The sequence below is a fragment of the Perca flavescens genome, chromosome 23 (assembly GCF_004354835.1).
Source record: "Perca flavescens isolate YP-PL-M2 chromosome 23, PFLA_1.0, whole genome shotgun sequence".
In the NCBI taxonomy this organism is placed as follows: Eukaryota; Metazoa; Chordata; class Actinopteri; order Perciformes; family Percidae; genus Perca; species Perca flavescens.
Genome location: NC_041353.1, coordinates 6,056,601 through 6,078,814, shown reverse-complemented (window position 1 = coordinate 6,078,814; position 22,214 = coordinate 6,056,601). Strand labels below are relative to the sequence as shown.

The window sequence follows — 22,214 nt, the reverse complement described above, 5'->3', positions numbered from 1 at the left end:
TTCCATGTTAATGATGTTGTAAAGGCATTTAGTCAGTTTTTACTATAAGCTGAGATACAAGAGTTTTAGGCGACACTAATGTCTATAAAACCCCATTTTATTATGATTTTTAGGTTCACTATGTGTGTTATTGTTGCTGCTCAGTTGACCTGCAAGACTCTTACATGGTGAAGTTGGAGACGTAGGCTCCCGCGGGGATCTGAAACTGGAAGACGCCCTCGGCAGCGGCGGAGTGCCGGTTGAGCATGGCGCAGTACACCGCGGTGAAGGCGTAGCGGGAGATTATGGTGGTCTTGATGGAGAGTTCCTGGATGTGCGGTTTAGTCTCCTGCAGAGGTAAAATTAAAACAGCATTACTAAAAGACCTATACCACTTGGACTTCCAGATCAATGTTTGTAAATGCCAATTTGGCACGATTTTACGCAGCCCTGCTGTGCATATGAGAATCACGGAATTTATTTTTGATAAACCAAGATTCCCCATCCCAAGAAAACCCCAATTTCCCTATAGTTACAATAACCAAACAGAGGCAGGGGAATGTGTTCCCATGAGCTAAGATCCAGTGCATTACAGATACTCATGCCACATCTGCGCGCTTGGCGGATCTCCTGTGCGTCACGCCCTAAAGCGCACAATTTCAGGGTGACACAATATGCTTCTGAATAACTGAAACTAGGTCATGCATTCTGTATCACTGTTAGAAATAGAAAGTTCTGTTTAATCAAATGTTTTCTTAATGCCAGGGAGATTAGTCACCACAAACTCCTAAACTCTCAGATTAGTGACGGATTTACAGGTGTCATTATGTAGTTGATGTGCCAAAACATAATGCCTAAGACAACAGGCTAATGTAGGGCATTGTTTTTATCTTTCATTTTAAATTAACCACTTCCAATTTATTTTTCTTTGCTTTGCCTATACCATTGTTTTTAAACGTTTTGGACTCAATCTAAACGTTTTAGCCTCTAAATGTAAGGAACAAAAATAGATTAATATTAAAACATCGTCATGTCTATGTAGTAAATTTGACTTTACCTTGGCTAGTATAGTTTTCACCTGCCGCGGGACCCTGCGTGGCGCCTGTGTGTACAAAAAATTAGTCAGATTAGAAAATCCAAACACAGGAATGTACAACCCCTTCGTTTTTTAAATGTCTTACAATGCCTAAATCAAAGTCTGCGAGGTCGGAATCAATGTCATCTGCAAACTGGGATTCCTCCAGTCGCCCCAGTACACTCGGGCTGGTGCATATCAGTAAAGTCAGCAGCAGCAGCATCTTGCAGTCAAGTAAAACTTAAAAAGATAAATGGGACATTATTATTTCCAGCGCGCAGCGTCTCCGAGTATCCGTCAGTCCAGACCAGAGTGACCGGACAGAGCGGTGACACGGTGTGGAGGAGAAAAATACGCCCACCCACTGGAGGAGAGTGATGCAGTGTTTTCAGTCCCACTCGTGAATGAGTGGCAATTTGGGCTGCTGCTGCCTTCAGGGAGTGTCGTTTTTTGTTGTTGTTGCAATTATGAGTTAAACCCTTAAAAAAAGTGTCCAGTCTGGGAGGAGCAGAGAGCAGGATTCGGCTATATAGCGGAGGGATTTAAATTACATTTTGCTGTATTTCCTTCCGCTATCACATTATTTTCTACCGTGTTCATCACTTGTATGTTATTAACACCATTTAGTCAGGTTTGACACAAAAAGAGAAATACGGTTTTGAAAAGAAAGTCTCCCCCATGTGCATGTGCTACTTGTAACACCCACTAAGTGGCTGACATGAACTTTTGTAGTTCAATTAGTCCCTCGTATAATTTACAATGACCCCATGTTTGACATTCTGTGATAATTAGTTAGTAGTTAATGTCTTCTTTTTTTTTAAATACAGTATTTATGCATTCTTTTATTTGTAGACCTAGTTGACAGTAGAGGCAGAGATGGGGTGACAATTTCTTTATTTCACAATGACCACTCAGGGAGGTGTACGGACATACATAGGGAGGGTGGACAAGTCTATAGAGCCTGTTAGAAGGATGTGCATGTGTTCACAGAAGAAGTCTTACAATGATTTCGGATTTTGGTAACGTTGAAGAGATCATTCTGCAGAAGAAGTAGCCTGTGCTTCTTCTACATACAGTACTGTAAACACAACACAGAAGAGCTGGAGTTTACGAGGAGCACTTAAAGGCAGCATGCCATTATTCATATTTATTATGACCTTCCATCAGCTGCATGAAATCTGACCTTTGTTCCATAATAAATAATATACATTTGCAAAGTTTACATGTAACTACTATTAATTTAAGCTTCGTATGATACATCCTAATAAACGAAAAAAATTAAATACTTTTAAGGTTGTTAATTAATTTAATTAGAAAAACAAAAAGTCACTGAAACGCCGTAGGACTCTAAATAATCATTCAGTGTTTTAGGGAGTTATAATCGTTCATTGCCTCTTTATTTTCTTTATCACACTTAGCATTTGCATGATAGTTTTTTTAAGTTATAGTGTGAAAAAAAAGAAAACATTTCATTATTTCCCTAAAAATCATGCATTTAGTCAAAATTAAACTGTCAAATAAAAGAATCCACTTTAAGCATTACAACGTGAGTATGGAGAGGTAAAGGCTTCAGCGGTAAGATCTATGTTGGTGCCATCTTGTGGGCATAATGCAACATTACATCTTTCTCATGTAAACTGGGGATATGTGCCTTGAACATGTTCATCTCTGTGTCTTTATATTGTTTGAAAAGCTACACATCAGAATGATATTTGGAAAAAAATATCCACCATTTGTGACTGTTATATCAAAGTCCCAGACCTTAGAACAACCAGTCTGATGTGAAATCTCTGTGTAATCTAAGATTGAGTCAAATCTGTCCCATGTATTTACCCTGCCCACACTGCAGGTCAAGTTTCAAAGTTTCCTTCTCCTCTCTGGCTTACATGAAACACTGCAAATATTGACTGGGGCTGGGAGTCGATCAGTTCGGTGGATTTTAACCTTCAGTTTTAAGCTCAGCTGTGTCTGCACAAGGACCGTCTGTCTATTTTCATATATATATAATTATATATATATGTGTGTGTGTGAGGGTATGTGTGTTTGAGCCCACAGGCCTGGAAACATGAGGCGTCTGCTGCTGCTACTTCTGGGGCTCCTGCTCCTCCAACAGGGCCGCTGCTTTGAGTTTGTGATCGATGGAGAATGGGAGGAAGAGACGGTGAGTTGGAGGGTGTTAGCGGGGACTGGGAGAAGGTTTTAAATTCACAGAATAGAGTTTAAACCACTCTTTAGACTGATATCAATCTTAAGTCAAAGTAAGGATCAAATTGGTTGTGATTTATGAACTGAAAGAAAGATAAAATACACATTTTTATTCTCATGTGCATTAATAGATTTTGCATCTGTTGGTGGTTGTTGGCCTTATTTTTATTGGATTTTATGATTTTCACATGAATTAAAACAAAAAAGTGAAATTGAGAAACAATTTAAAGGGGAAAAGTGTATTTTGTGTATTAAGTGTATTGCAAGAGTAATACATTTATATACTTGTGAGAGCTTTTTTGTGTATAGGTGAAATTTTATAATGAAATCTAAATTCTTGCACCTGACCTTTGACCTTAAAAACTCACCTTTGTGTAGCAGAAGCTATGGCATTTTGTTATCTCTGAAATGTGTCTACTCTCTGAACTGCAGAAAACATACAAAATGTATGTCTTATTCTTAACGGGCAAATTCTGCCTGATGGGTTATTATTATTATTAAGACAAACCTTCTTTCTTCTGTATATATTCGTTTTTTGGAATTAAATCTGAATAAATTTGAATTTTGACCCTTAAAACTCACTTAGAAACTCTACTCTTCTACTGCTGACATGTCAATGATTTTTATTATCTCTGTTGTCTGTCTAAACGTGAGTTAAGCCACATGAAAAATACATATCTTTCTTAAGTTGTTGCAGAAAAAGAAATACAGATTTTCATCCTAATTTTCTTTGTGCCACCAGTCAGATATACGGGACCATCGGGAGAGACACAAGGTGAGATCTTCTACCACACAACCTGACTTCTCTTATTTACAGACTTGTCTAATTGTAGAATACAGAGCCTGAATTGTGGGTTTGCTTTTCTCTTTGATGTTGCAATAACTGCAATCATCGATCCATGGGGTGTACAGAATCTGACCTAATTACACAAAATCACAAACAAACCTACTCTGATCCTTCTGGTAATCCTGTGTCATCTGTGTTGTAATAACCACAGTTTGTGAATTATAATCCTCTCCCAGAGAGTAGATTAAGACAGTATGGAGCTGATGTGTGTCTGTGTGTTTCAGAGAGCGATATTGACCAGCGAGGAGCAGGAAGACTTTGAGGTATGACTCCTGACTTGTTGTTTGAGCCCTCTCCACTGTGACAGAGTTTAACCTTATCAAATAGTCAATATGCTGCTGTTTGAAGAGATTCCCATGACTGACGGGTAATTGACTTTGTTCTGCACTAATCCTGCTCTCATTTGTCTGTCTGCCTGTTTGTCTGTCTCTTCCTAAGAAATCAAATCAGTGTAGGTCTTGTGAACTCAGTTGCATTATTTTATTTATTTATTTAAAAAAAACCCTCGCATTTAGAGGAAGTGTGTAAAAAGATTGTGCACAGGACATCTTAAGTTTTAGGCATAGACATTTCAACTGTTCCATATGTCATATTTTTAGTCATTGTTATGAGGTTTTCTAAATTTCAACAAATCTAAGGGAATATTTAAGGAATTCTATATTCCTTAAATAAAAATTCTATATTTAGAATATCTTCACCGCTTCACCTTGCTGTCAGACAGCCCTTTAGAGGGATAACTGAAGCCATTATAGTCTCTCTTCAAAGCCACCAGACTCCTGTGAGGTCATTTTACCTCACAGAACACGGAGTTGCTGGTCTACTGCTGCCTCGATCAGTTAGTTAGTTTGTTAGTTTTGTTAGTTCCTAACCCTTAAACTGACATACATGCTGCCCCCGTCCAGAGCAGTACATTGCTTAGCTTCTGTGCCGGTACTCCTGCCTGCTTCTCCAAACTGGGGGCGTGCCAACTGCCATCTACTGTCAGTAACACACTGACTATGGAGAAGTAGCTCATACAACCCCACTTCAAAAATCCAAACTATACCTTTAAGATTTAGTTTGTGGTACACAGTAAAAAAGTGAGAGAAATTTCTTAAATATTAAGATAGATGAGAAAAAGTATGGCACAAAGTTCAAAATAAACAGAGGTCCAGTTCAGAAAAAGGGGAGAATTCTCAGAAAGAAAAATCCTTCAAATCTGAAAACGTTATCGTTTTAACTGCTGACACCCAGATCCTCCTTTTGTCTGCTTAATATCGCCGTCACTTATTCTGTCATCGCCCGCACAGGCCATCCGTGGAGATGACATCACCGTCAAGAGCTACAAGGTGGAGAGCCGCATCACGTCGCGCTTCGCCCACACCACCGTCAGGAGCTCGGTGGTCAATTCGGGCTCCAAAGCCCAGAGCATCGGTTTCAACGTCCAGATCCCCAAACGAGCTTTCATCAGCAACTTCACCATGTGAGCCCAGTTTCACACAGTCCAAACAGCCCTTTAAAGAGAGCTTGTAGAGTTTTAAAGAGCCAAGGGAATTTTAAACAGGAATGTGGGTGAGCCGTTATGAAAAAGGGCTGTCTGTGGGAGTGAAATGTGTTTATTTGTACGTTATACATTGATTACATATACAAAAAAAAACTATATATCTATAAAACACTAAAAGATGGGAAAAATCCCAAAAAGCATAATAGGGGCTCTTTAACTTTTCACTGTTTGTGTTGCAGGAATGTGAATGGGATCACATTTGTGGGCTCAGTGAAGGAGAAGACAGTGGCCAGGAACCTGTACGCCCAGGCCAGAGCCAGAGGCAAGGCGGCGGGCATTGTCAGGTACTGGACCAGCGTCTTGGGGTTCAAACTTCTGTAGAGCTCAACAGCTTCACACAGACTGAAATGGTTCTGCTTTACAGGGCGAATTCCCAGGACATGGAGACGTTTAAGACAGAAGTCCATGTTCCACCCGGCAGTAACATTGAGTTTGAGCTCCACTACCAGGAGATGATGCACAGGAAGCTGGGTTTCTACGAGCACTCCCTGTACCTGCAGCCCGGGAGGCTGGTGCCACAGTTCCAGGTGAGGATTTTTGCGTGTCTGGACAGAATGTGCAGTGGCGGTTCTAGAGGGGGGGAGGGGACCAAAGGGTGGCCAGTGCCTCCTTCATATTAAGCCTCGACCCCCATCTGAGACCCCCATTTTCATACATTTTTAACCATACTTTTATCCCCAAAAGAGGGGATATTATTCATGTGCATTGATAAATAAAATTTAGGTTAACACTGAATGAGTATTGTATTTATTGTTATATGTGTATCAGTATTTTGTAGAACCAAACCTATGGAGGGTTGGTGGTATGTAACACTTGTGCTTAATATTTGGGACTCCTAAAATCGCATGTGGCCCCAGCCTGGCTCCTCCATTTGAAATGGTGTTAAACCGCCACTGAGTGTGTGTTCCTGCAATGGTCACTGACCCGGTTTCTCTTCAGGTGGATGTGTACATCTTTGAGCCGAAGGGAATTTCCATGGTACAAACACCAAACAGCCTTGGAGAGCAGTTTGCAGGGATGATCAAAGTTACATCATCCAAACAGAAGGTAAGACCGGAAAACACCCAGAGAGCCAGTACCAATTCTCTTTCTTGTTTTAGTGATGTATAGAAAATGTTCAGAAATTAGAATTGAGAAATCTGGATCTGCTTAAAGGTACAAATGAAGCTGTGACGTGATTTTTGGACGGGAACCTGAATCCTTTCTGTGAATTTGAGAGATTTGCACAAATTGAGCAAAATCCTGAATGAGGCAGACATTTAAAGGTATCATCCCTGTTGCATTTATTCTAAAGGCAAGGTCCACCTAATATTCCTATACACAGCCAACTTATTTAACACAAATGTACTGTATACCCTAAAAGTCGAGAAGGAATCTCCACACTCAAATAAATGAATGCATGAATGCCTTCATTGTCCTTGCATGTTCACAAACATTTCCTGTCTCTCATAAAAGAAAACTGTTCCCATTCACTCTGCTCAAACACACACTCACATACTCGCACATTAAAGGCACAGGAAGTAATTCTGCGCAAAGATTGTTGATATTTGAACTCAACTGCCAAATAACACGCGCCCATGAAGAATGACAGGAAAATGACAAATAAGTAATGACAACAGAACTGTCAGCGCGTCCACATGATACAAGCCCCCCCACCCCCCTCTTGGCCAGTCAGTCTGGCCAAGAGCCCATTCCAACCCGTTGATGCTGCTGTCGCTGCTACGTCACTCGGATCATTGGTCTGATTGGTTGAAGGACTATCCAATTGCGCCCAGAGGCGTTTGAGCGGCGTCCGTTGGTGACGCCCCTTTGGAAATGGGCTGTGAATGAACATTCCCCAGACCCACTCTCAGTTACCACTGAGAAGGGTCTAGGGTAAACCAGGCTATATCTAACCAGTTGTACCATGGCCTGTGTCTGTGTCTCCAGGCTCATGTTGTCTTCAAGCCCAACCTCCAGCAGCAGAGAAAGTGTGACAACTGCACTGGAAGCGCAATAGACGGCGTCTTTATTGTCCAGTATGATGTGACCAGGGACAGCAACGCCGGTGAACTACAGGTATCACACACTCATCCAATATCGTTTAAAGCCTCACTAACAAGCTTCATATCACATACAGCTAGAAACTGTTTGGAGGTGATCTCTAAAGCCTTCACTGTTTCCTCCAGGTGTCAGATGGCCACTTTGTCCAATTCTTTGCTCCTTCCAACCTCTCGCCTCTTCCTAAAAACATTGTGTTTGTCATTGACGTCAGTGGATCCATGTGGGGAGTCAAGATGAAGCAAGTAAGTGGTTTGCTTTTAGGAGAAGAAAAGTCTGGAGTGCTCAGAAGTTCAAACAAATTGCGAAGGTGCTCTTTGGAAGTGCAAACAATTTAAAAAGCCTTTTATTTAAATGGATATTTCATATCAACATTCTAGTACATTAAAAATAGAACTGGGCAACAACCCACACAAAGTGGCACAGACGGCCTTTTTCAGGGTGTTCTTCACGTTATTTTATCTTTTTTTTTCTTCTCTTTTAAGTAGTTTGTTTACATTGACATTTGGGCACTTTGATGTGTTATTATGGAGCCAACGTAACTTCTAGGCAAGAAGACCCTGACCAGTCGGCTATCCTAACCTTAACTACTTGAGGTCAACGCCTAACCCATTTAAACCCAAACTTCTCTCACAGACAGTGGAGGCCATGCAGGCTATTTTGGATGACCTGACCATAGATGATCACTTCAGCATCATCGACTTCAACCACAATGTGCGTTGCTGGAGCGAGGAGCTGGTCGCCGGCTCCTCCATTCAGATCGCAGATGCCAAGAAATACATCCAGAACATCAAACCCAACGGAGGTATGAGAGAATATTATTCTATATTATAACATTTTGATTGCTCTAATTAACCTGCTAAACACAAACTGTTAATGACTATATCAGGGTTTCCCCTGCCATTATAAGGCTTAGGCGCAGCACCCAAGCCGTTTTGGGCAGCCCCTACGCCGAATGAATGTAAAATCAATGTGAGCATTAAAACTAACTTAATGACTTGATTAAATGACACAGATCTAATGATTGTAGTTGGTCCCCAGTGGACTTCCTTACTAAGTTTTGTCTTCAATTATCTGCTCTAGCTTTTCCAACATTTTAGACACAGATATGGTAGTCTATATCGACGACGTTTCATTTCCGGGATTGTTCAGGTGCCGCTGGACATTCCGCCGGATGTCCCTCATTTTGGCCGGATGTCCGTCTTTGTTGTCTTTGATTTATGAGGACTATGGTTAACTGCTCCTCAGATCTCTGCAGGGTCTGTCCAATCTGAGGTTTCTGTTTCATGACTAAAACAACTTTAGAACGTACACACATTCCACCAAAACAAGTTCCTTCCGGAGGCTATTTTAAAGAGGCACCATTGCTCCGTCCGGCGCTTAGCACCGCCCAAGACAATTGTGACTGGTTTAAAGAAATGCCAATAAACCAGAGCACGTTTTTCTCCTATCCCGGAATGCTGTGTGGACTAGCCAGACCCTCCTCCACAGCGCTGTAGAGGAAGGTCTGGCAATGCGAGACTACAGACATGGTAATAATAATGATCCAGAATGATGTGAATTTGTTTTAATGAAAAACTTTTCTCGAGGGAGGATGCCTAAACCCCTCACCAAATACGTGCACAATCCACAAACTGAGGGAAAACACTGTATATTTTGCTGACCTTCGACCCCAGGTACCAACATCAACGAGGCACTGATGAGAGCAGTTCAGATGCTGTTGAAGGCGTCCAATCAGGGTCTCATCGACCCTCGCTCGGTCTCCATGATCATCCTGGTGTCTGATGGAGACCCCACTGTGGGTAAGACTGACTTACGCTCCTCTTAGAAAGGTTTTAGGTGAACAAAAAGAATTCACAAAAATGCTTTTTGAAGGTGTGGAATCCATTTTTGATAATGCTTGATGAGACCTAAATGTCTGATGTGTGTGTTTGCTGCTATGCTACGCCCTTAATCTGAGCATGCTTTGATCTTGCACTCTAATACTCTGGCAGCCCTCCACGTGTGTGTGTGTGTTCTTTTTTTTGTTTCTTTCCTTTTTTCCCATCTGTTTATGCTTTTTTTTTATTGCTGTCTTGTCTAGCTTACTATTTCTGTTATGAGAAATATTGACAATAAAGTTACAAAAAAAAGAAAGAAAAGTGTTATAGGTTGGCCTTGTTGACAAAGTTAAACTCCACTGTCAGGTTTAGCAGCTCATCCACCAACACGGAGAAAGAATGCATGGAAATGAAAGCGAAAACAACATGCAAGTCTTGTTTCTTTAGTCAGTAAGGTGCTATGCTGATTCCTGCAGGTGAGATCAAGCTGAGCACCATCCAGAAGAATGTGAAGCGGGTGATGAGGGAGGAGTTTTCTCTCTTCTCGCTGGGCATCGGCTTCGACGTGGACTATGACTTCCTGGAGCGTATCGCCATGGAGAACAGGGGCATGGCTCAGAGGATCTACGCCAACCATGATGCTGCAGAGCAGCTACGGGTACGACAACGTTACCTTCAGCAAACAACTCTGCATCACTCAGATCTTCAGTTCCTACAACAACAAAAAATCTTTCATAAACGTTTCCCTCATGAAAGTTGAATTATTTCCATGCATCATATGTTCTATGTTATATTTTTAAGTGATAGGAAAATAAATACATGCACACAGCAACAATGTATATATGCAGTGATATGCAGAAAAGTAATAACTAAGGCAAATATCTTACATGCAACCATGATACCATATGATAACCATTTTCATTGTTGATTAATCTATCGATTATTTTCTTGATTAATTGATTAGTTATTTGGTTTTAAAAAATGTCAGAAAATGGTGAAAAATGTCAATCAGTGTTTTCCAAAGCCCAAGATGTCGTTCTCAAATGTCTTGTTTTGTCCACAACTCAAATATATTCAGTTTACTGTCGCGGAGGAGTAAAGAAACTAGAAAATATTCACATTTAAGAAGTTGGAATTAGATTATTTTTATTTGTCTTCATAAAAAAAATGGCAGATTAATCAATATCAAAATAGTTGGCGTTTAATTTAATAGCTGACGACTAATCGATTAATCTTTGCAGCTCTAAAAAAACAAACAAGCCAAACCACCACCTTATGCACTATAATCTTAGACTTTGTCTCTGCCTCCATGTGTTCAAGTAAGTGCAAAGAGATTTTAGATGTTTCACTATGACATGCAGGAGAGCAGGGTTTAGTTTCCTGATGCTCTTAAAGATTGACAGCATCTTCTTCATTCCCCTGCAGACCTTTTACAGCCAGGTCTCCTCTCCTCTGCTGCGGAGGATCACCATTCAGTTCCCAGAGGACTCGGTGTCAGACGTCACCCAGAACCACTTCGATAAATACTTCAGCGGCTCCGAGCTGGTGGTGGCCGGGAAGGTGCTGCCGTCCGAGAGCAACACCCTGACCAGCTTCACCACCGCGTCTGCCGTGAGTGTAACGCACCATATGCAACCAAAATTCCGGGCCCTGTAGAAATGCATTCTCTATGGGCCCCTCCCGGCACCCATAGCTATTCATTCTGATATTTTCTTTGGGCCCTCCTCACATGAGGGCCCTGGGTACTCAGTCCCAGTCAGACACCCCTTGTTCACAACATGTTCACATGAACGCACAATCAGAACGTTGAGTGTTCAAGGCCAGGAGCTGGTACTACCAGTGTCCCCTGTCCCATCTCGCATCTTGCAGGCCCGGCTGGACATCACCCTGGAGACAGAGGGGGACTACGCGGAGCTGGACACGGAGCTGGCCAAGCAGCAGCACTCGTTCACAGGCTTCGCCAGACAAATGTGGGCCTACATCACCATCAAACAGCTGATCTCTGAAAGGTGAGAAAGGTCCCGAAAACGGGAAACAGTGAGAAACAGTTTTCAAAAATCAAGAAACAAAAACCTGAACATCCTGAAGGAGGCCGTTTTGTGCCGCTACGCGTGGGTTGCTGCCCGTCAATTTTTAACATACTAAGATTTCTAGATAAAATAGCCATTTAAATAAAGACATTTGTTTTTGCTAGAAGAGTGCCTTGGACCTTTTTTTCTCTTTTGAACATTTGTGTTCACCTTCCAAAGAGCACCTTCATTATTTGTTTGAACTTGTGAGCACTCCAGACTTTTTTTCTTTGACTTCTAAAGAAACAAAATCCTTAATTGGAAATGAATGCAAATAAATGAGCTTAAAGTGTCTTTACACAAATACATCACCTAAAACTCAATAAAAAATAATCTAAGGGCCTTTTATCACATTCAAGATTCAAGATACATTTTTGTCATTGTATGAACACAACTTAATTACGTTGGTGGCGATCAGTGCAGCAGCAGTAAATCAGCATGTCTATCAGGAGACATTGGTTTTTTGTGGAAGTGTGATGGTAATTTGCATCATCATCAGTATTTGACAGCTGCAGCGTTGCTCTCCTGCAGGTCTCTGGCTCCCTCGGCTGCCAGGAAGAGGAAGATCACCCAGCGGATCATGTCGCTGGCCGTGGAGCATCAGTTCGTCACTCCTCTCACCGCTCTGCTGGTGGAGAGCGAGGACGCCAAGGAGAGGCTGCTGGCCGACTCCCCGAAGGACCCCAAGCATGGCTGCTGCTTAGGTTCCTGACAGAAGATACAACCTTTACATGTTGATTAATGTCTTAACCTGATTTTCTTTTGTGATTTAGCAATTCTATTTTTTTTTTTTTTTTAAACAACATACAAATTATACAATTCGCAACACGATCATATCCTCCCCCCGCCACTTTGTCACCCACCCAGACAAAGATCAAGAAAAGATGACACAGTAACTACAATATTCAAGACCATTCAACTAAATAGACAATAAACCAAATTAATATATGTATAAATGACAACACCATCAGCCCATCATCACGATTCTTCACATTTCTGTTGGCCAAAGGAATGATTCTGAGCAATCTCTAATTTAAAAAAACTAGGCTTTTTTGTGATTAAACAATTGCTTTTTTTTAGCAACATACAAAACATACAACTTGCAACATGAACACGTTTTCTTTTAAACACCGCCGCCCTAGCCATCTCACAAGCCCACTCCTGGATTGACGGCACCCCTTCATTTCTAAACCTGATTTTTAATGGTGTTTGAATTACAGGACAGTTTTATAAGTTTTCTTCCGATCTAAACTTAGCACAAAAGTAAGGAAATTTGTGTTTGGTAGATTATTTCTCTGTGGTAACTAGGGGTGTGACGAGACACTCGCTCACGAGACAAGACGAGACACGAGATTGGGGTCACGAGAACGAGACGCGATCTTAACACTAATTTAAAGAAAACTTCAGTTAAGAAATATGACTGGGACAAATAGTCTTTACTCAGAGAACCAAGGTTACAAGCTAGGGGTGTGACGAGACGCTTACTCCACGAGACGAGACACATCACGAGATTGGGTTCACGAGAACGAGACGAGATTTCTCGTCGAGGTGAAAAGTTGTCTCGTGAGGCGATGTGATGTCAGCGTGATGGAGCTTGGAATTACTATTGAAGATCCCCCTGCCACTTTTAAATCATGCGTGTGGCAACATTTTGGTTTTCCTGCGGAAATAATAAACAGCGAAAGTGACAGACAAGACGAACACAATATGTAAATATTGTAAGAAAAAAATGCCGTATACCGCGGCTAACACGAGCACTATGCAAAAACACTTACAGCACCACCACAGCTCTCTACTAACTAGCGGGTGCAGTAGTTAGTAGTACGGCATTTTTTTCTTACAATGTTTACATATTGTGTTCGTCTTGTCTGTGACTCTTTCACTCTTTTCACCTCGACGAGAAATCTCGTCACGTTATAATCTCGCGAGATCTTGTAAAACGAGATCTCGTCACACCCTTAGTGGTAACAGGTAATGGTTTTTGGCAATAAATCTTATACCGTTGGAAAGCCTGTTTAGTTCCCTTACAAATGGGGCACCATTTGTGTGTGTGTGTGTGTGTGTGTGTGTGTGTGTGTGTGTGTGTGTGTGTGTGTGTTAAAAATGGGGCCCCATTGAAAGGGAACTAAACAGGCTTTCCAACGGTATAAGATTTATTGTCAAAAAACATTGTTACCACAGAGAAATAATCTACCAAACACAAATTTCCTTACTTTTTGTGCTAAGTTCAAATTGTTTCTGAAAGATATTTTGCAAATGTTTGCAAAATCACATAAAAATAAAATCACAATAAAATAATCTTAGTGTAATTGGTAATGACAATGCCGATGAAATGACTCTGGGTGTTACCTTTATATTATGTCATGTGTATGTAGGAGTAGGAATTGGAGGAGGCCCCAGTGGTGTGCCTCCGGTGAATGTGGTCTACCAGCCTCCACCCTGGGTCCTGTTGACCACTCCGGCCCCCCCGAGTCAGGTGGCCAAGGGCCCAGAGGAGTGGACCTTGCCTCAACAAGTCAACTTAGGTAACACACACACACACACACACACACACACACACACACACACACACACACACACACACACACACACACACACACATACACTTCTGACGACTTCCATAAAATCATGAATCCCCAATCGAGTTGCAGTGTTAAAAGTGAACAGTGCTGGATGTGTGACGAGTGTTTCTCATCCAGTGGATAACGACCCTCACTTCATCGTCCACCTGCCCAGAAGCAACATGGACGTCTGCTTCAACATCGACTCCACACTGGGCCACATTCTCAACCTGGTGTCTGACAGTGGAACAGGTACCAGACTGTACCAAATGTTGTGTGAAATATCTTTCTTTTTTACAAGTTAAAAAAAAAAAAAAAAAAAAGAGTCCTGCATTGGAAATGTTACTTAAGTAATAGTATGTAAGTATTATCAGGAAAATCTACTTAAAGTATTAAAAGTAAAAATACTCAATGCAGAAAAATCCTCACATTTTAGAAACTGGAAACGATCCAAACAGTTCTGTATATCAAAGTGTTTAATCGGCGCATCATTTCAGCTGGACCCGTAGGCCTTTATATTGTTGGGTAGTTTTATTTGTAATAAAACATCTATTTTATAAACTACATCTTAATTTGTAAACTAACTAGTTGGGGGCAAAAAACACCGATAAACTTCTCCTTGCCTCTTCTCCTTGCCTCGGTCTCTCGCATCTTAGGTGGGAGGGACAAAGACGAAGAAAGGAATGGAGGATGTATAAACTGAGAAATGAGAAGAGGGGGATAGCATCTTGTCGTCACTGTGCCCCACCAAAGAAATAGTCCCACACATAACCCACGTTAAAAAACCACTTGACAGTTTTTGTACATATTAAACAAACAAGATATAACATGTTAGTTAGTGAGCTTTAGAGATGCTGGTTGCATTTTTATTTATTTTTTTAATCTTTCAAAGGAGCCAGGCTAGCTGTTTCCTTCCGTTTCCAGTGCTTTGCTAAGCTACAGTATGCTAACCATCTCCTGGCTGTAGCTTCATATTTAGCGGAATGCATCAATCTTTTCATCCAAATGACTGCAAAAAAAAAAGTTAGAAAGCGTAAATACTCGGGTATCAGATGACAAAAGTTGTTCAGTAATGTGTCACTTGATCTATTTGCTGCAACTTTGAACTTAGCCTAACTCTAACCCCAAAAATGAATATCTACTTTTGTTTTTACATTAGTCACTTCCCACTCAGTACTGTCCACGGGTTGACGCTCCTCTTTAACCTTGTCTCCTTTCCTGAAGGTGTGGTGGTAAACGGTCAGTTGATCGGCTCTAAGCAGACACACAAAAGCAAACTGAAGACCTACTTCGGCACCATCTCCGTCTACTACCTGCCTGATGGAGTCAGCGTGACCATCGGCACAGACAGCATCGCCCTGACTGACGGCAGGAGCAACCACTCCTTCACCTGGGGGGCCACGGCTGAAATCACACAGGATGGGTAAACGGCTGTCGCACCCTTTTGTTACAGCGTGTGCCTTGACATCAGAGACATTTTTATCTCACGTTGTTATGTTTCTGTGTTTCAGTGTGAGGATTTCCATCGTGAAGAACTCTCATGTTTCCATCGTCATAAATGACAACATCCAAGTGATGGTGTTACTTCACCGTGTGTGGAAGAAACATCCAGTCAACGTTGACTTCCTCGGTATCTACATTCCCAACGACAACCAGTACTCCCCTCTGGTCCATGGACTCATAGGTATGTCTATGCGGTGTCGTGAAATTCTCACAGGAAGCTATACAATTAGAGGGTGTTAGTGTGATATCAGTCAGACCTCAGACTGTAGAAAAACATGGAGGAAGTCACCAAGAGGTTCCTAAAGGGAGGCCATTTTTGATAGTTACTGGATCTATTTAATCTAAATTTGAAAAAAACAAACATTATACATAATATCTGCGAAACAGAACAATGACTCTCATAATGACAGTCAAAAACACACATTAGAAAAAGTCAAATTAGCTATTGAGAGCATAAGTAACATAACAAGTTAAGTTGAGCCCACATCAATGTAGTTACATTTTTGGAGCCAGCATCTAGTGGCCATTAGTGGTACTGCGCCTTAAGGCACATCAACACTGGTTTTGGGTTTTACTGTTACAGTACCTTACAGCCTTAAACATGATTACTTTGCTGATTTAAGATGTCTAAAAATGACTATCTATATTAAGCTGAATTGTAAATTTTTTTTTTTACACAAAGTTTTCAACAATGTTCAAGGCAGAAAAATTTAGTCACCCGTCGATGGTGTCATACCCCCATGGCGTCAGCCATATATTGACTTTTTTATACAGTTTTAAGCCACATTTTTACATTTACTTTTTAGATCTTTCTACCTAACTTTTGTTGATACAACGGACGATAAGGACGACATTAACTGCTAAAAACGTTACAAGTTGTACCGCAGCCTAACTGTACACAGATCCTCTTTAACTTGGAGATTTGAAGCTGAGCATGTTTGTGATCTCTCAGGTCAGTTTTCCAGAGAGCCTGATGTGAGAGTGTATGACATGCACGAAGGGGTCGACCCTCTGAAGAAGGAGGCCACCATGGATGTGAAGGGCAACAAGCTTCTCGTCACCAGGTAAGTTTTAACTCAACTAGAACTGATTTCTGAACAAACACATTTCTTTTTAAAACCATAACCGTGTGTGTGTGTGTGTGTTAGGGGCTGGCAGAAGGACTACAGGCGCGATAAGAGGCGCGGCTCAAACGTCTACTGCTGGTTCATACACAACAGCGGGAAGGGCTTCATCGACGGCCACTACACCGACTACATCGTCCCAAATCTCAACAGCTTCCTGCAGACTCTCTGAGCAGCCAGAGACACACAAGTACCCTGTGCTGCTATTAATCCCCTGGGTCAGTGAGAAAATGAGACCCATTTTTTAAAAATTGTAAAACAGGAGCCAGAAGAAAGAGGGGAACTTTGTGTACATCTAACTTTCCTGATTTTAAAATGATAAAATGCTTCATTCCCAATTTCTTTCCAAAAGAAAACACTAGAAGTCACTTTTTTTCTGTAGAGTTTATTTGGACAAAATGTACATCTGCAATGTTAAGATCAACTTGGTTATTATTACAAAATAAAAAAAACTAATTGAACACATTGCTCTGGGTTTCTCTGTGATGACTCGCTGCTAATGCACTGTGGGGGTGTGTATATGTACAGGTGAATCTTGGGGGAAGTAACTCTGACACAGTAGAGTCCCTTAGCCAAACGGCTGCCTGAGGTTAGAACAGGAAGGTTGTTCGTTCAGGCCAGTTTTGAGAAATCCTCATAGGCGACGTTCACTCTCTTCCCCTTCTGTTGACCCTGGAGACGCGAGAAAATGTGACTTTAATGATAGCTCCAGCATCGGTACTGGATACAACAAATGACAAATATGCAACATAAAAGTGAATGCAGCTCATGGAACTTCTAAGATCCTGTTGGTAGATAAAGAGATGCTTTTATTTCCTACGTAGTGTGTGTTATCAAATACTTTCGTCCATGTTCTATTTTTGGAGTGTATTGTCACACATATAGCCACTTTTAAAATAAATCAAAACGAGGAACTTTTTTTAAAGTATCTTTTTGTGTAAAGTGGTAAATACAGTAGGTTTAATTCAACCACCACGGATGTGCATGGTGATTAAAGGGTTATTTCACCCATATTACGGGATTATTTTTAGTGCCCATATCATTACCTCTGCCAAGGAGGTCATGTTTTTGGGCTTGGTTTGTCGGTCTGTCACCAGGATTACGGAACACTGCAGGCCTGATTTCCATGGAACTTGGTGGAAGGGTGTAGCATGGGCCAAGGAAAAGCCCATTCAATTTTGGAGCGGATCCCAATTACGGAGAAGGTACATTCATTATTTTTCACTTTTGTTAACATTGCGAGATGCGGCCGAAGTCTACACTCTCCGAATGCTTCTAGTTGAAAATGTTACATTCACCAGCAACATCTCTCTCCAGGAACAATGTCTCAGTTGCTTTGGCTAATAAACAGACCTCGCTGTGAAAGGTGGGGACTATTAATTTATTTTTGGGACTATTTAGTTAGTAGAGGTTTTTTTTCCCAAAGACAACTGCTGACACCGGGACACTGTTTGTGAAAAGTTATTTTGGAATCTTTGAAATGTCTTTTTTTTTTTTTTTTTTTTTGTGTTTCAAGAACCACGAAACAAAACTAGGCAGAAATCCCAGAGGACTTGTGCGTCAGAACCAGGGAAAATAAAACCACAACCTATCTGCATGGTAAGACAATCCTAGAGGAAAATGAAAATATGCTTTTTTGTAATTTGGGTGAAGCTGTTGACCGAAGACTATGTTTCTACTATACAGTTTTAATGGGCAAACTGTCAGCCAATCGGAAACAAAATAAACCAATCAATGATAAACCAACGACCGGTACAGATGTGGAAACAGCCCCTCGAAATGCTTACAGAGTCGAGCGTGAGCGTAGCGCTGAAGTTCTTTTCGTCTATTCCCTCCAGCAGAGCCTTGGTGTCTCGGTGCGGACCGTTCAGGATCATAACCGGTTTACCTGCAGGACGTTTGACAACAAGATGCTGATACAGATAGAAAAGTACAGCTGAGGTACATCGCAATGTTTCAACCATTGATCAGTTTGACACAACTGCATTCAATAATCTGTAGAAACATTTTTTTGGGGGGGTTATTGAAGGTTAGAGTTTTGGTGGTTTACCTGGCGCAGGTATGACCGTCTCTAAGTGATTCTGGTCCAATTTCAGCTTGTCTCCGGAGTCGATCATCTTCACCACGGCTCCATATTTGTCTCGGACCTCCTACGAGAAAAGGGATCCACGGCTTTTTAGCAACATAGGTCTTCTTTCTTTTCCCCACATGCACATAACCTCTCATGTGACAACAAATACAAAGCTTTTTATTACCATGATGACAGCCTTCTTCTTGTGGTACCGCTCTCCCAGTCTCTTGGTGACAACTTTGACCACAATGTTGGGCTGCAGCCAGTGATCCGTTCTGACCGACTGCTTCTTCTTCTCCTCCATCTGAACAGAAAGCATTGCAACTGGAAAAAAAAAAAAAAAAAAAAACGACCGAATGCAAGCACGCCACACAGAGGACGAGACAAAAATCATCTTCTCTACCTCCATGATCTCTTCCAGAGCAGATTTCTTTTTCTTCTCCCCCCTGGTGTCTGAACTGGTGTCTTTCCTCTTGGTTGAGGAGGAGGAGGAGGAGGATGATGATGATGATGCTGCTGCTGCTGCTTTGAGAGCACTAGGACCCAGGGAAGCACTACAGGGAGACACAAACCGTTTCAGGCAAAATGATTGAATTATAGCTGCTTGAAAATCAGGCAGAAGAATTAGCAATGTTCTAAGAGCTCTGTACCTCGATTTGGAAGGCCCGGCCACAGATGAGGAGGCGCCCAGGTTGAAAGCAACTGCAGAAAAAAACATGTGAGGGTGAGTGGAAAGAAACGCATAGTTAAATGTAAATGATCCCAAACAAAAACTATTTTTTTAACTAACCTTTTTCTTCTTCACTCTCGCGTTTCAGCTCTGTGAAAACTGGAGTTTCCTACAGATTAAAGTACAGGGATAAAATATCATTTTATTTTGAAATGTCAAGTCTGTATTAGGGCTGCACAATATCTTGTTTTTGTAAACGTCGTCGCGATATCGACCGGCGCAATGAACACACCACGAAAGGCTGCAACATTTCGCGATCGACACTCAGAGGTTTTTTGTGCTAGTTGAAATAAGATATCGGCAGAAAACTGCACGTTAAAATGGAACTGTCCCTTTTTTTTGGTGCTGCCTTTTATGTTCAATTTGTTTACAGAAAGAATTCATTCATTTCATCTGTTTTAAATTCAACAAGCAATATGTTGTATTTTAGAAGAATACTGAAAGCAGCAAAAAAGCAGAACTGAATACATTTTAATATTTGTTTATCTATCGCAAGTAATAGGCTACCGTTATCGTGATACTCAACAAGGTTTTCGTGGGCGCCTGGGTAGCTCACCTGGTAGAGCTACCCATATATATATGTTTACTATATCTATATAGGTTTACTTCTTGACGCAGACTCTCACCTGCGACCCTTTGCTGCATGTCATTTCCCCTCTCATGTCTTCAGCTGTCCTATATAAATAAAGGCCTAAAATGCCCCCAAAAATGATCTTACATTTTTTTTTCCACATATTTTTCTCCTATCATGCAGCCCTACTCTCTATTGATCTTCACTACGTGGAGCTGAAGTCGGTCCTGTCTGGTACTCACGTCTATCTCTTTCCCGTCGCGGCCTCTTCGGACCTGCTCCTCGATGAACCTGGCGGTCTTCTCCTCGTCGTCCAGTTCCTGCTTCTTCTTCTTCGCCTGCTCTTCTTGGCGGCGGATGGTCTCCGGGTCGCGGTCGATGTACTGGACGTACCAGCCTTTAGGGGTCTCGTCCACCTTGCAGAGACCTAGAAGTAACATTCAGCGAATAATTACACATTGGAAAAAATCCATGTAGCAGTGTTTTCCCTGGGTTTGTCAAAGATTTAGGTGCGCATATTTGGCTTTGGATTAGGGGTCCTCCCTCAGAAAATGTGATGTTTTTCAATAGAAATAATTATCAATTTCACATCCTTACCAACATACCTGTGTTGGGAAAAAAAGCTAGAGCAGATAGTAAATAAATAACACTCAAATGCTTAAAGTCAATACTTGCTAAAGAAGTCCACTGGAGACCAAACTACAATAATTAGATCTCAGTGTCATTTAGTTAGTTTTGATGCTCATATTTATTTTACATTCATTCGGCTTAGGTGGTGCCAACAATGATGTTGGTGCTGCACCTAAACCTCATAATGTAAAAACCCTGTATAGAACCACATGTTGAGAAAGCTTACCTTCTCTGCCCAGCCACTTGGTGAAGTCTGTGAGAGTCTCCCACTGTGTGGAGTTCATGTGGACGTGCTCTCTGAAGCTGATGTATTCATTGTAGACAATGTTGTTGTGCACTCGCTTGGTCCCTGCGGATGAAAAACGACGACACACTGAAAGGGTTTGCGGCCAGTAAACAGCTAAACATCCGGATAATCTGTGCGGGGATCGGAACTCACCGAAACGTCTTCTAAGCAGCTCCAAGAACTCGCTTTTGAACTCACTGGGAGGAAAGAAACAAGATTAAACTCCAACCATCTGTAGTTAGAAAATTGATGAGATAATCGTGAATGAACGAGATAATCATCTCAGAATTTAATTCTAAGACAATTCCCATCAATTCTCTCTATAAAGTGGGGTCATCCCCACTTTGGCCACTCACCCACTCTCTACACATTACATACTGTATCATTCCAATATGCATCTTGCACATCTCTATTGTACATTATGTGTCTATATTACTAGTTGTCTATGTATAGAGAGTTAACACCTACCGAAGTCAAATTCCTTGTGTATGGAAGTAAACTTGGCCAATACAAACGGATTCTGATTCAGGAAAAAAAAAACGTGCGGATGTGTTTCTCTCTCAAGTGAACGCATTACGCTTCCGTAGTAGTAACGTTACACCAACGTGTTTAATGTATGCAGCTGCAATTTAACAATTTCCCCGAAGGGATCAATAAAGGATTCTGTTTCTGCGCCATGAGGGAACTCACTCAGAGAAATGGTCCATAAACTTGTTTGGGTCCTCTGAGGCCAGCAGCAGCTGCCTCTGGTGGGACTCGGACATGCAGTGACATTTAAAGCCATTCTGTAAAGACACATTAGTTCAGTTTATCGACAGCAGCAACAACGGATACACTAACGTAGACGGATTTAACGAACATCTCATTTTTACCTCATCGCGGCATTGTTTCTGACACATCTGGCAATACCATCTCAACTTCTGGAGACCTTTGGATTTTATCCGGTTGGCTATCGCCTTGGGGGAGAGAAAGTCCGCCTTCCCCATTCTGACCAGCAACAATAAACATAAAACAACCGATACGTACCGATTAATAACGTTTAAACTGAGAAAAGCCTGCTCGAATCACAGCTAAACCACCAACAACCGCTACTAACGTAAACAGTTTCCGTGTGTTCAGCGTCATAACCTGACGCGAGAGTTTAAAACACGCGATAACCG

At 41.5% G+C, this 22,214-nt stretch overlaps 3 protein-coding genes across 3 annotated transcripts in view; 1 reads left to right on the top strand and 2 right to left on the bottom strand.

Annotated features, from left to right (window-relative positions):
* The window catches only part of itih5 (inter-alpha-trypsin inhibitor heavy chain 5), a 20,877-nt gene extending 19,369 nt beyond the window's left edge, over positions 1-1,508 (bottom strand). The window contains exons 1-3 of the mRNA XM_028570115.1: positions 1,161-1,508; positions 1,037-1,081; positions 165-328 (exon numbers count right to left, since the gene is read on the bottom strand). Of these exons, the coding sequence (XP_028425916.1) occupies positions 165-328; positions 1,037-1,081; positions 1,161-1,277 (326 nt within the window). The 5' untranslated portion in view covers positions 1,278-1,508. The remainder of the gene's footprint in view (positions 1-164; positions 329-1,036; positions 1,082-1,160) is intronic.
* Positions 1-17,227, top strand: part of itih2 (inter-alpha-trypsin inhibitor heavy chain 2) — an 18,649-nt gene extending 1,422 nt beyond the window's left edge. The window contains exons 2-23 of the mRNA XM_028570116.1: positions 145-336; positions 3,110-3,215; positions 4,002-4,034; positions 4,331-4,369; positions 5,396-5,568; positions 5,829-5,933; positions 6,014-6,176; positions 6,589-6,696; positions 7,579-7,707; positions 7,818-7,934; positions 8,326-8,494; positions 9,366-9,491; positions 9,986-10,167; positions 10,935-11,120; positions 11,379-11,518; positions 12,110-12,282; positions 13,954-14,103; positions 14,278-14,391; positions 15,364-15,562; positions 15,651-15,823; positions 16,595-16,706; positions 16,791-17,227. Coding sequence (XP_028425917.1) covers positions 3,120-3,215; positions 4,002-4,034; positions 4,331-4,369; positions 5,396-5,568; positions 5,829-5,933; positions 6,014-6,176; positions 6,589-6,696; positions 7,579-7,707; positions 7,818-7,934; positions 8,326-8,494; positions 9,366-9,491; positions 9,986-10,167; positions 10,935-11,120; positions 11,379-11,518; positions 12,110-12,282; positions 13,954-14,103; positions 14,278-14,391; positions 15,364-15,562; positions 15,651-15,823; positions 16,595-16,706; positions 16,791-16,938 — 2,835 coding nt within the window. The 5' untranslated portion in view covers positions 145-336; positions 3,110-3,119 and the 3' untranslated portion in view covers positions 16,939-17,227. The remainder of the gene's footprint in view (positions 1-144; positions 337-3,109; positions 3,216-4,001; positions 4,035-4,330; positions 4,370-5,395; positions 5,569-5,828; positions 5,934-6,013; positions 6,177-6,588; positions 6,697-7,578; positions 7,708-7,817; positions 7,935-8,325; positions 8,495-9,365; positions 9,492-9,985; positions 10,168-10,934; positions 11,121-11,378; positions 11,519-12,109; positions 12,283-13,953; positions 14,104-14,277; positions 14,392-15,363; positions 15,563-15,650; positions 15,824-16,594; positions 16,707-16,790) is intronic.
* kin (Kin17 DNA and RNA binding protein) lies at positions 17,136-22,214 on the bottom strand. The gene is made up of 12 exons (XM_028570117.1): positions 21,927-22,214; positions 21,745-21,839; positions 21,208-21,251; positions 20,995-21,117; positions 20,381-20,565; positions 19,628-19,676; positions 19,488-19,539; positions 19,241-19,391; positions 19,022-19,141; positions 18,817-18,916; positions 18,554-18,654; positions 17,136-17,438 (listed from the first exon to the last, which is right to left on the bottom strand). The coding sequence occupies exons 1-12, from the start codon at positions 22,038-22,040 to the stop codon at positions 17,379-17,381; spliced, it is 1,194 nt and encodes a 397-aa protein (XP_028425918.1). The 5' UTR covers positions 22,041-22,214; the 3' UTR covers positions 17,136-17,378.